Source organism: Danio rerio, chromosome 3 (genome assembly GCF_052040795.2).
Source record: "Danio rerio strain M-AB ecotype USA chromosome 3, GRCz13ab, whole genome shotgun sequence".
NCBI lineage: Eukaryota > Metazoa > Chordata > Actinopteri > Cypriniformes > Danionidae > Danio > Danio rerio.
The window spans coordinates 39,786,878-39,799,630 of NC_141023.1; the positions used below are offsets into that span (position 1 = coordinate 39,786,878).

At 36.2% G+C, this 12,753-nt stretch overlaps 1 protein-coding gene across 2 annotated transcripts; it reads left to right on the forward strand.

Annotated features, from left to right (window-relative positions):
* Nucleotides 1–532: 532 nt before the first annotated feature.
* Nucleotides 533–10,510, forward strand: syngr3a (synaptogyrin 3a). Of its 2 annotated transcripts, NM_001020591.1 has the most exon segments (4): nt 533–699; nt 2,515–2,749; nt 7,154–7,299; nt 8,269–10,510. In NM_001020591.1, coding segments are annotated over 4 exon segments (687 nt in total). In that variant the 5' UTR covers nt 533–597; the 3' UTR covers nt 8,473–10,510.
* Nucleotides 10,511–12,753: the final 2,243 nt, after the last annotated feature.

The window sequence follows — 12,753 nt, forward strand, 5'->3', positions numbered from 1 at the left end:
CAGCCGGAGATTGAGGCACACTCTTGACAGGCACGAGGTAACGGTGGGCCGGATGAACTAGCATTTAAGGCACAGGCAACAAAAACAGCTACATGGTGTCCAGAGCAGAAAATTCCAATACTCTGAAAGGTATAATAAATAATCTGATGGGTGTTTTGAGCTGAAACTATAAGACACATCCTGAAAACACAAAAGACTTCTCTTAAATCTTGAAAAAGGGGTAAAATATGTGCCTTTTTATTTTATTCTTCAAAATATCTGTTCCACAAAGTCACCACCTGATATTTTGCTTGCTTAAAAGCAGTATATTAAAATAGTATCCTTGTCAAAACATTCTGCAAACTCACCAAATATCTCCACTTGGCTGGCCCACTTGCTAGTAGTGATGTTAACCAGTCTTGCCATATGAAGTCAGCGGTCTCCCAGCTGAGGAAGCGATGTAGTCGGTAGATGTTGCTGTTGAGACAATATAACACTCAGAATCACAGAGAGATTGCGCACGCCTCTGACAGGCAGCGGGGTGTGTGTCTGTGTAAATGTGTGTATGTGTGCCTACCTCGACCCACAGCCCAGAGCCTGAATAACAGTAGGAGGAAAATGGACGGAGTGGGTTCATTTGGCGCTGGGAGAGCCGGGGCTGCGTTCGACCCTTTTGCCTTCATCCAACAGCCGCAGACCATCCTCAGAATATTGTCATGGGTAAGACATTTAATCACCCACACATGATAATAACAGCCTAGAAGAGACTAATCGTCTGTGAGAACAACCCAGAGCATATCAAAAATCTAGCCGCGCTCATTTAATAATTAAATGGGGTCACTGGGAAATTTGACGCTCGCATGAATGTGGATAGATTTGGGGGATGTAAGGTGAAATTTCGTTTATATTGGAAATATCGGCGTATTGATGTCATGAAGCGTATTTGCCTCCGGTGACGAGGTTACTCATGTGATTCATGCCCGAATAATAACACATAAAAGCATTAATATAATCAACACGCGCTACTGCATGATGTTTCGCCTCTTATTTTGAGATTATATCGTTAATTATTCCATTATGATATTGTGTATTATAGTTTTCAATTTGCTTACTTATCGCTAGGCGTGACTTCAAAACAGAAATAATAATTTAAATAGCCATAAAAGCAATATGTCAATATTAAAGAAACATATATTCTTGTCGTGGGTGAGCGTTTCTTATTATGCAATACGTTTTTTTTCCAGTAAGAACCTCATTAAAGTGTGTCTCCAAACATAATAAGCTGCCTCATTTTGAAGCATCGAGTGTGTTTGAGCTTGATTCCCTTCATGCTGTCTAGCTAGGCAGCACGCGCGGGTTTTCAGCCACAGCCACAGTCTGCTTCTATATGACCGGCGCCTCGATTCTGATTGGCTGTTGCATTACTATACGCTCGTGCGCTGTTACTTCCACTTGATTTTATTTGCATCAGACAAACACATCACGTGGACCTTGCTTTGTGCATTGCATCTCTTCAGTCAGAGGTCTTTATTTATTTTAAAAAATATAGTTATAATCTTTATAAATATAGTTATAGGAAATGTTGGCCCTGCAAATGGAAAATATTGATTGATAGCTGTTACAATGCATTATGTTCATTGAATGTGCTGGTCAGATCTGTGCAGCTTCATGTTTCAATTTGTAACTGAAATGTATTATTATAATTTATTATTTATATTAGCACACAGATGATTAGATGTTCTTGAACATTATATATATATATATATATATATATATATATATATATATATATATATATATATATATATATATATATATATTTTATATATATATATATATATATATATATATATATATATATATATATATATATATATATTAACTTTTTTGTGGGTGAAAAAGGAGGAACAGTGAAAGATTTTATAGCTTAAAAGAGTGAAGTGGAAAAAAATTTCTTTCTTGTCTAAATTGTGCACAATTTAGGGATTGTAATTTTTTAATTTTCACTGTTTAAGTCCAGTTTAATTTTTTCACCTAATAGTCCTGCAGACTATAGTAAGAAATATTTTTTTAAATGAAAATGTGAGGAGTTTAGATGCAAAAACCTCTAACTGGCATCTAAAATGCTCCTCTAAAATGAGTATCTTTATCAGGCTCCTGTGTGTATGTTCAGTAATATCACTTTTATGGCAAATAATAAGTTCTTTTCCTGGCCTTTAAAGTGAAATATCTCAACCTAAACAAAGGCGGCTGAAAAAAACATATTTTCGATAGAAATTTCAGACAGCACCTAGAGGTTTTTGCATCTGAACTCTTCATATGTAGTTAAAGATTAGACAAAAGTGTAAAAATTAAAAAAACATAAAAATTCAACAACAAAAAAGTAGTTTTAGAAGTCTAAAGTGACTTTATTGGATGCATCTGTCACAGTCTGAAACTCCAAGAGTACAAAATGTAATTGATTGAATGTCATTTACAGTAACGTGTATTTAACAGTCTTTAACGGATCATGCATGCATATCTTTCTCATGGCAGATCTTCTCAATGGTGGTGTTTGGATCTATAATAAATGAAGGCTACGTCAACCACGGCAGTCAGAGGCTCTACTGCGTTTTCAACAAGAACAACAACGCCTGCAACTACGGCACCACCATTGGCCTCATAGCATTTCTAGCCTGTATTTTCTTCATTATCCTTGACATCAAGTTCCAGCAAATCAGCAGCATTAAAGACCGGAAGAAGGCAGTGATGCTGGACATTGGATTTTCAGGTAAACAATGAGAGCCAAAGCCAAATCACACTCAGACTCTCTGTAAGTGTGTGTTATTTTTAAGATGTAAATTGTTCATGCACTGTAAAACCCAATAAGTTAAGGCAACTCAAACCATTTGAGGAAACCGATTGCAACAAACCATTTAGGTTCAAAAGCTAATCTTAATGAGTACTATGAACTTAATACATTTGAGTTGAAGTAATGAGGTATTTAATGAACTCATTAACTTCAACACTGAGTTCAAAACTCTTTTTAAATTAGTAGAATTAACTTTCAGTCAATTTTGAGTTAACTACACTCATTTCATGTGATAAAGTTGACTGGTGGATTTTACAGTGTGCTATCTGGCAATAATTCATGGCCTTAATTCTGTACTGTATTGCACTTTAATTTAATGTAAAAACAAAATTGACACATGATTAGAATAAAATATGATTGTAATGTTTATATCCATGTATATTTTCAGATGGTCACACAGTGATTCATCTTTTTAAACCATTTTGATATTGGTGTCTGGAATGCAACAAGTCTGGAGACTGTAGTAAACATCATGCTGGAAAAGATTAGCTTTAATGTGCAATATGACTAAACAGTAGGGATGTAATGGTATCAAAATTTCACAATACGATAATAACTCGGTATGAATGGCACGGTACGGTATTTATTGAATCATTTAAAGGAAAAACAAAACTACTGAAGAGACTCAAAAAAAGTGCTAGAATGTTCAGGTTACCTCAACACTGAACAGATCAATGACATACAAATTATCTATTTGTAAACTTTCAAACAGGAACTTAAATTATTCAATTTTAATAACAAAAAATATTAAACCATGTAAAAAAAACACCACTCGAAAGGACAAGCCATGAGTGAGATAGAGGTCTCTTGGTGGTACAAGTCAATGTCTCCATCAATCTGAGCAGTGTGCTGTGTTCTGTTGTCCCCTTGACTAAAAGAATCCCCATCATGTTAGTCGTATTCCCCGACTTGTATTTCAGCAGTCTGGCAGTGCCTGCATACCCTTTTTTTCTGTCACCTTTTCTTCTTTCTTGTTTCTTTTCTGAGAGAAACTGAAATGCTTCCACACATCTGATTTAAAACCAGCTTTAGGTTTGACCATTTTTAGCTCTTTTACTTGGCCGCTACTAGCAGCACCCTCCATTGCTGCATTACTGGATCTGTAGCGACAACAGACCGCAAAGGATGATGGCCACGCCTGGGCTGATGAAAATTGTAGTTTCCACTACCTTTCATTCGCTCCATTCGCCTGAGCAAATGTTTCACCAAAAGACCTATGATTTTATTGAGTCACAACCACGGTAATATTGATAGAAATTGCTATTGCGGTATTTACAATATTATTACATCCCTACTAAACAGTAATCATCAACAGCTATCGGGAGAGTTTTCTCAATTCATTTGAGTAGAGGCTTTAACCCAAATCAGCATCACAGTACATCAAAAGCAAAAGTCCTCTTTTTTTCAGATCAGTTTACTACTCTCCTAAAGTTAAACAGTTGAGTTTTACCATTTTTTTTAATCCATTCAGCCAATCTCCAGGATCTGGAGATCCACCTTTAGCTAAGCACAAATCATTGAATCGGATTAGACAATTCTATAGAATACAAAAAAAAAAGTTTTATAATGTTTTCTAGAATTATCTGTTGTGTGTTGTCTTAGACCCGACTCATGGCTGAGAATTAGGTTTTTTAAGTCTGTCCTCCCTGACCCATCCTCCCTCTTTTTAGCTTCATGCAAAAAAAAATCAGGAGGCATGCTTAATCTAAATAAGATCACCATCATATTATTTAAACTTTGTTTTGCAAACTTGCAAAACTCACTATGTGCCGACACCTCTGCATAAAAGGCTATTACGCCGGCTTCACAACGCATGAGCGGCGCGGCTATATTTTCAGCGTCCATGTTCACAAACGGGACTTTTACACTATGAGCAGAGCAGCATGTCAGTGTCAAGCAGGAGAGGTGCATGCCTAGGGCGTGCGGTTATGTTTTTTTTCTGCGCACATGCTCAGTTTGCTTTTTGATTAAACTACATTGCTTTCATCAGCGTTGGTTCGGTTGCACTTAGAGAATAACATCTTTATTCCAGGATTACCACTATTAAAGGGGTGGTGCACAACGATATCATGCTTTAAACTTTAGTTGATGTGTAATGTAGCTGTGTGGACATAAACAGCATCTCTGAATGTAAAATGCTCAAAGTTCAATGCAAAGGGAGACCTTGGTTTTCACAGGGTTAGCTTAGCAAAGCCTACAATGAACGTATTTTGGGGACTACAAAAAAATACTTCCGGGCCAGTGAGATCACAAAGAGCACACACACTGCACAGCTAAGGGGCGTGGCCAGAGGCGCTGTAATGTTACAGCAGAGAGAGCTGAAATGCTGTCCAAACGCTGCTATTTCCACAGAGCTTATCTGTTTCTGTATTTGGGCTTCCAAAGGACACGACATAAAGACAGAAGTGCTAACAGTTCAATATTAATTATGTTCCAGAGAATTATAAAATACATAGCAAGCATGATTTGACAAAACAGCTTCCAGAATCTTTCCCAGTTCAGTGCTGGATTCAGTTAAAATCTCCTCAAAGAAGGAGCAGCTCCAACAAGCAGAAGCTGTAGATTCATAGCCACAACCTGTAAATGTTTTTATTTGTTAAAAATGATCATGACTTGTACAGTGTCTAGCGTTACAGTATGCTGTAGCAAAGATGTAAACAACAGGAAATGCTGTTTGGCACCGCTAACGATTTAGCTACAAATTCATATTTATCACTCACACTGCTGTAAACATGATTGTTTGCAATGATGCTGAATGATTCATATTACTTACACATGCATATTCCGAATATATGTGAAAGACGTTGGATTTTTTTGCTGATGGTCTAATCTGATTCAATGATTTATGCTAAGCTAAGGTAAAAGTGCTCACTCCAGACCCAGAGATTGGTTGAATGGATTAAAAAACTGTAAAGCTCAAATGTTTTTGGGATTAAAAAATGAGCCTATTTACAATAAAGGTGGAGTGTTCTTTTAACAAGCAGTCTGTCATTTTCATTATTTAGTCTGAATTATTCTTATCTTTTCTGGGCATTTTTGTGGTTTGTCGAAAATAGGCTCTCCTAGAGTTCAACAGTTGAATTATAACCTTTTTAAATCCATTCAGCTGATCTCTGGGTACTCAGCACATTTAGTTTAGCATAAATCATTGAATCAGATTAGACCATTAGCATATTGTTTAAACATTTTAAATAAGGGTTTAATAATACATTTCCTATTTAACGGTTGTAGTTACCTCTTCTGTAGTTACATAATAATAATAATAAACTTTTTTTTCATAGCACCTTTAAAAGCAGTTTCTTAATGTGCTGAGCACTCTGCTAACAACAATAAAATGCAAAATCCACCAGTAAAAGTAAGCTTAAAAGTATATATATTTTCTAGTGAACTTTAAAAGTATCATAATTCTGAATTCCCATTGAAGTTCAGGAGGCAGATAATTCTAGAGGACAGGGGCATAGGTGGAAAAAGCCTAATCAACAATAGATCTGAGATGAATGGAATCTATGGCTGGGAGTGTATGGATGCACAGTTCAGTGATGTAATGTGGTGCTAGGCCAGGGATGGGCAAACTTGATCCTCGAGGGCCGAGGTCCCTGCAGAGTTTTGTTCTTACACTAGTCAAACACACCTGAACAAACTAATCAGTGTCTTCAAGATCATTTGAACTCTATAGGGAGATCTGTTTGAATAGGGTTGGAGCTAAACTGTGCAGGACACTGGCCCTCCAGGACCGAGATTGCCCACCCCTGTGCTAGGCCATGTAGAGCTTTACAAGCATCATAATTATTAAATCCATGCTTAATCTAGCTGGGAGCCAATTCTTTCTACAAGGGTTCTAATACTGGTGACATGTGACATCCGATCCTTGTGCCTGTTAAAATCCTAGCAGCAGAAAATTCTAGGCTGATATGGCTAGGAACTGTTCTCTGATTCTGGCGCAGTGATCAAGAGAGTATAGTTCCTAGCCATATATCGTCCTAGAACATTGCAACTTTTCAATTTTCATCAGTATATTACATCAGGCTTTAAGTAAGAAAATGATCAAAACACTTTTTGGAATTTTATTTTATTATTATTATTTTATTTTTTTGCTAATGGTCTAATCTGATTCAATGATTTATGCTAAGCTAAGCTAAAAGTGCTTAGTACAGGCCCAGAGATTGGCTAAATGGATTAAAAATGGTAAAACTCAACTGTTTAACTCCATAGGGCAGTTGTAAAATGAGACTTTTACAAAAAAAGTGGAGTGTTATTTTAATAAGCAGTCTATTATTGTCATTCTTTAAACTGCATGGTTCTTATCTTTTTGTATGTTCACAGGTTTCTGGGCGTTTTTGTGGTTTGTTGGTTTCTGCTTCTTGGCCAACCAGTGGCAACGCACCACCACAGACGAGCTGCCCTTAAATCAGGGAGCGGATGCTGCCAGAGCTGCCATAACCTTCTCCTTCTTCTCCATCTTCACCTGGGTAACTCAACAAATAAAAGCACATTTATTGTCTTTTTATGAGAGTAATTGCCATTTCAGTCCATTTGAGTATAAGTTGTTACATCATCGTGACCCTTCTCATCGACATTAGCTTGCTCTACATACGGCTTTCAGTCCTCGGGGGATTTGGGAACGTATAATACAATTACTTCCTTTTCCCTGGCCGTCAATGAGGATGAGAATAGTGCTTGGTGGAGTGTCCTGATGTGAACGAAACCATGAAGAAGCTAAGCCATTTCTTAGAATAAAAACAAGAGTTAAATTCAGATCTTGTTTGGATCTTTATTAACTTATATATAAATTATTCATGTTTAAGAATCAAAAGTTTGGAATAATTCAGTGATTCATATTATAAAGTAATTTTTTTTATTATAAATTGGTACTTTTATTTAGCAAAGACTTATTCATTCATTCATTTTCCTCTCGGCTTAGTCCCTTTATTAATCTGGGGTCACCACAGTGGAATGAACCGCCAACTAATGATTATTGTGCGTCTACAACACAATGCTCTAATAATCGAGCAACATGATACACAAATTTAGGCATTTACAAAAGCACTATTTTTAAGTCTTATTTTTGGTATTTATTGTTTGTGTTAGGGGCCCTATTCACCTTATTCTGGAACCTTATTGGCTTTAGACTTCCATCTCATTCACGTCCATCGATTTTTAGCTTTAATAACCAGCTTATTATGCCACTTGATGTTGAAAACTGGTATTTTGTAATTGTGGTATTTTTATTTATATATACTGTCATACAAACACTTGTTTGTAGAACAATTTGTTAGTTATTCCTAGTCATTTAGTCTTATGTAGGCAACTAAATCTGAACTTTTCAAACAGTCACAAAGAAAAGCTTACTTCCACAGAGCAAGTTGGAGGACATGTTGAAATTTCAGTAAATTTCAGTGTATTATTTGACTTTTAATCATCTCCTCTTTGTATTTCAGGCTGGTTTGACTGTAAGAGCGGTGCAGAAGTACATGCTAGGGACCGACATGACCCTCTTCACCACTGAGCACATTGACGGCAACCCACCCATCCAGCCGTATCCCACCGGCCCAGACACCATACCCAACGACACATACAAGAGCGCACCGTTTACCGAAAACCTGGACACCACCGCGCCAACCTACCAGGTGCCAATCTACTGAAGCCAGAGTCCCCCGTGCGATGCCACAGGCCCTGGTCTTCAAACTGAAGTGGTGTGACAATGTTCATAGGTAGTAACCGTTCTGTGAACTTCTGTACAAGAATATGTTGATTGTGATTTCACTTTCGTTTGGAATATTATGTGTTAATTTATCAGCCGGAATGAAACCGATGATGGGAGGGGGTTAGCAGTGTTGTTTCAAAGCGAAAAAGGGTTGCATGTGTTGTATTTAGAGAGCTTATGAAGTGCCATGCATCACAATCTATAACTTATATATTCAGTTTCCATGTTCCGCTGTTGGGTACTGTATATAAAGTGCAATATCTGAAACATGGAGTCACCAAACATTTATTAAAATATTCGCCAGTTAAACACTTGCGAGAGGTGGTCTTCCTAAAAGAGAACAGAGTTCGCTGTAGATAAGGGTGTCTTATGTATTAAAAGTGTGTATGAGAAGAGGTTGATTCAGTGAAGCCACTAAACGTGTTCAGACATGAAGCGGGATTTTATTTTTAATGGATTGTTTTGTTTTGTTTCTTACAATGTCTGAAATATTAATATTATAATATTAAAATATTAAGATTAAATTAAGTTTATCGCACTTAAAAGATGACACTTTACAATTAATCAGTTACAAATATGATTATCACAACCTTGGACAATGACACATCTTTCAAATTTGAATGAACTGTTGTTCAAACGTTTGTGGTCAGTACTGTATATAAAACATATTCAGCGTAGATGTATTAAAAGTATTGTTCAATCAAAATCTGAAGAAAACGAAATGCTGTTAATTTAATTCAGACCATACAATATGCGATTTTGTTTCTGTTTGTTTGTTTCATTCCAACACAAATGAAGATTTTTAGATTAATCTGTGTTCAAAAAACAAACTGGCAAATTTAATAACTATAGCTTCTGGCCACACTCAGTTCAGTCTTACTGTAAGATAGGATTTGGGGTACAATGGAGTTGAGGTTCCAAACACACTTTATTGATAGCTTAGTCAGACAGGCAATGATCAAACAGGAACAAACAGTAGCATAATCTAAAAGTGTAATCAGCGAAGCAGCGAATGGTCGGGATAGGCGGCAAAACAACATAAAACAGTAAGCAAAGCAAAGATCAAAAACCACGGAAGGACAAGGCAAGGAAACTGTAGAAATGTTACAGGGGAAAAAGACTTAGCAATGTGTCTTCTTGTTTACGACGGATTGCAGACTAAGGGGCTGATCACAACAAACATGCTTTTACGTTACAAAAACACAAGGCGCACTGCAATGCCTTTTTGTTGACAAAATAAATAAGTGTGGTGTGCTTTTTATGTCGTTAGGCAACAACTGAATCAGCTGCATATTGTGCGCAAGTGTTGCTGTCGATGTTTTTACAATTTAAAAATGTATTAATATTGTTATGTTCAAGATTAGTGAAGTCATTCAGCACTGAATAACTCAAAAAAGTAACCACTAGTCTCTCCTCTGTCTTCAAAAGTCTTCGTAGTTGTCTCGACAACACAAACACTGCACTTTTCTGTTCAGAGTTTACTTTTTTTAACTGCGAGCGCACAGCGTGCAATGGCGAAAATGAGGGGCGCAGCAGGCGGTTAAAACTCAAGGCGCGCAGAGCACATAAGCAGCACGCAAAACAATTGCTGCTGTCAGTAATTTATTTAAAAAAGGTGCTCGTTCGATGTGATCGGCCCCTAATAAGTACATTACCTCTTATCTCTCAAATGGACAATTGACTCTATACACACTAAATTCCTGATTGACCTACATACAGTACCTGTTACCTGTTCAGAAACTTCATTAAGTTTCATTCGGCACTGTGTTCAGCTCCTCCGTCCACCCTCAGTACTCTCGGTCGGGAGAAAAGAAAGGGGGTCTATGATGAACTTCCATCTGTGTGTGTGCAATCAGGAAGAGAACTGGAACTGGTGTGTGTGTGAGGTGCATGATGGTATTTGTAGTTCTCCAGGGATCTTTAACTGCTAGATCGCTGCTGATAGTGATACATACAAATCAAAAAAAAAAAAAAAATTCAATTGGTCTGAACAAGGAATTAAACACTATTAACAACATTATTAGCATTAATCCTCAATGTAAAATCAGTAGTCATGGCTATTAATTTTGTGTTGCCTGAATGTTTTTTTTATTTATTTATTTATTTTTTGACATTCGAAGTGCTTTTTAGCTTTTGAGTTGCATTCCTTGAATCCCCAAAGACCAATTTCAGCTAAAAAATCTTCATAAATATTTTACTGAAAAAGAAAAAAGGTCACCAAAATTTTGGATAGCCTGAGGGTGAATAAATGTAATTTATTATTTTTTTTACAGCATTATTCTTTTAAATGTTTTATTTGAGCTTAAACTCATGATATTATGACATGATATAAATGATTTCTAAAGAATTGTGTGACAGTTAAAGATCTCATAAAGTGCTTTGAAATATGTGTTTTTTTTATGAGTCTCTATGAGTTGACAAAAAAAGTTGATACATTTAGGTGGAAGTGACATCTGAACTACAAGCTTTACATGTTGATATCAGTTTTATATCTTCTAAATGAGATTTTTTGTCACGGTTTTGGAGCACCCTAGCTTACAGATATCCTAAAAACAAATAATACTGATACTAACAATTAAAAAAACTTTATTTGAATTTTATGAGACCTTTAAGACTGGATTAATGATGCTGAAAAAAAAGAAACAATGTGACAAATAGAAAGCCATTCTTCTAAATTTCATACATTTTGCATTGTTCTAATTGCATTTAAGATTAAATAAATGAAAAAAGAAATGTACTGACCTCAATCTTTTGAAGAGCAGTGTACATTTGAGTTTTATTCAAAGTGATGCGTTTTGGACACCCTTCAGCAATCCGTCACTTGGCTGTAGTTTAAAAAAAAGAAGAAGGTGTTTTAGTGACCATCATCAGTGCTTTGTCTGATCTGTGGTAGATTTTGGTGATGTTTCTGTGTTCAGAGATATAGGACAGCATACACAAATGATAGTGATTGTACTTCAGTTCATAAAAATGGAGTATGTTTGTGAAAGTGATCAGGGTCTTGTGTTTCCTGTAACTCTGCACTCCTGTTAAAAAATAAAATAAAATAAAATAAAAAATGCTTCATGGACCAACGTTACGGGACAGTTTCACAGTCATTTACTGAGGTATGTTTTACTGGGTCAAAATTTGCACCTCTGAAAAGCATAGGTGATAAATGAGTTGTCAATTTATTTGGTTTTTCTATTTTGAAGGAGCAAAATTTGCATCAGTAAAAAAATGCCTTGACCTTGTCCGTGGCTCTTTTTAAACACATATTAAACACTGTATCTGCAGGCAATATATCCCATCTTGTGATTGAAAGATGTACACAAAAAGATTTGTTGTTGTTATCAGTCAGATCGTCTTCGGACTGCAGTTGTCAGACATTATGAAAATAAAGACATGTTTTTCATGAATGAATTACCTGAATGTGTTTCTTTAATAACCCGGACAAGATTGTTTTAAAGGAGACCTATTATTCAAAAATCAATTTAAGAGGTGGTTTAAGCAGTTATGTGGCAACAGTGTTTAAATAAAGCCAGCCTCTGGAGGGTGAAATAACAAAAATTAAAATAATTATATATATATATATATGAGCAATATCACACGAGTAGCAGTGCGATGTGGCTGTATATTGGCACTGGTAATAGGCGCAGGCTGTGTCTTAGTGTCCCACCAGTGACGATATACAGCCACATCGCACTACTGAGTGTGATATTGTGTTTATTCAACATTTCGACGGCATACTCGTGTAAAAAAAAAAAAAAAAAAAAATCAGTCTCAAAATACTTTTGTAAGATGAACTACTTTTTTCCACCATTTATTCACATCTGCAGCTGACATCAGAACAGCAGAAACCGTGGCTACTTCACCAGCGTCACATTAGAGCTCTTTGAATGATTCACTATCGTCGTGTCTAAAGTGATGACAAAACGGGATTTTGCTGACATTTTAAGATTACAAGGCTTAACGGCATGAAATGCCATCAGTCTATACAGACATTTGCCAGTATTTCTCTGTTGCAATTGGGATATCACAATAATTAACCTCGAAAAAGCCAAAGCAAAGCAAACTCTAGCAGATAAACACGCTGAACAGATGCAGGCATTTTTTTCTGTTTACTGAACTTGTCTGCAGTAGCAAAAACAGGAGACTTGATAAAAACATATGGCCATCTCCGGTTTTAAGATGAGTCCCATCTCACATTCAACACTGTACAATTACTATGGTACAAATA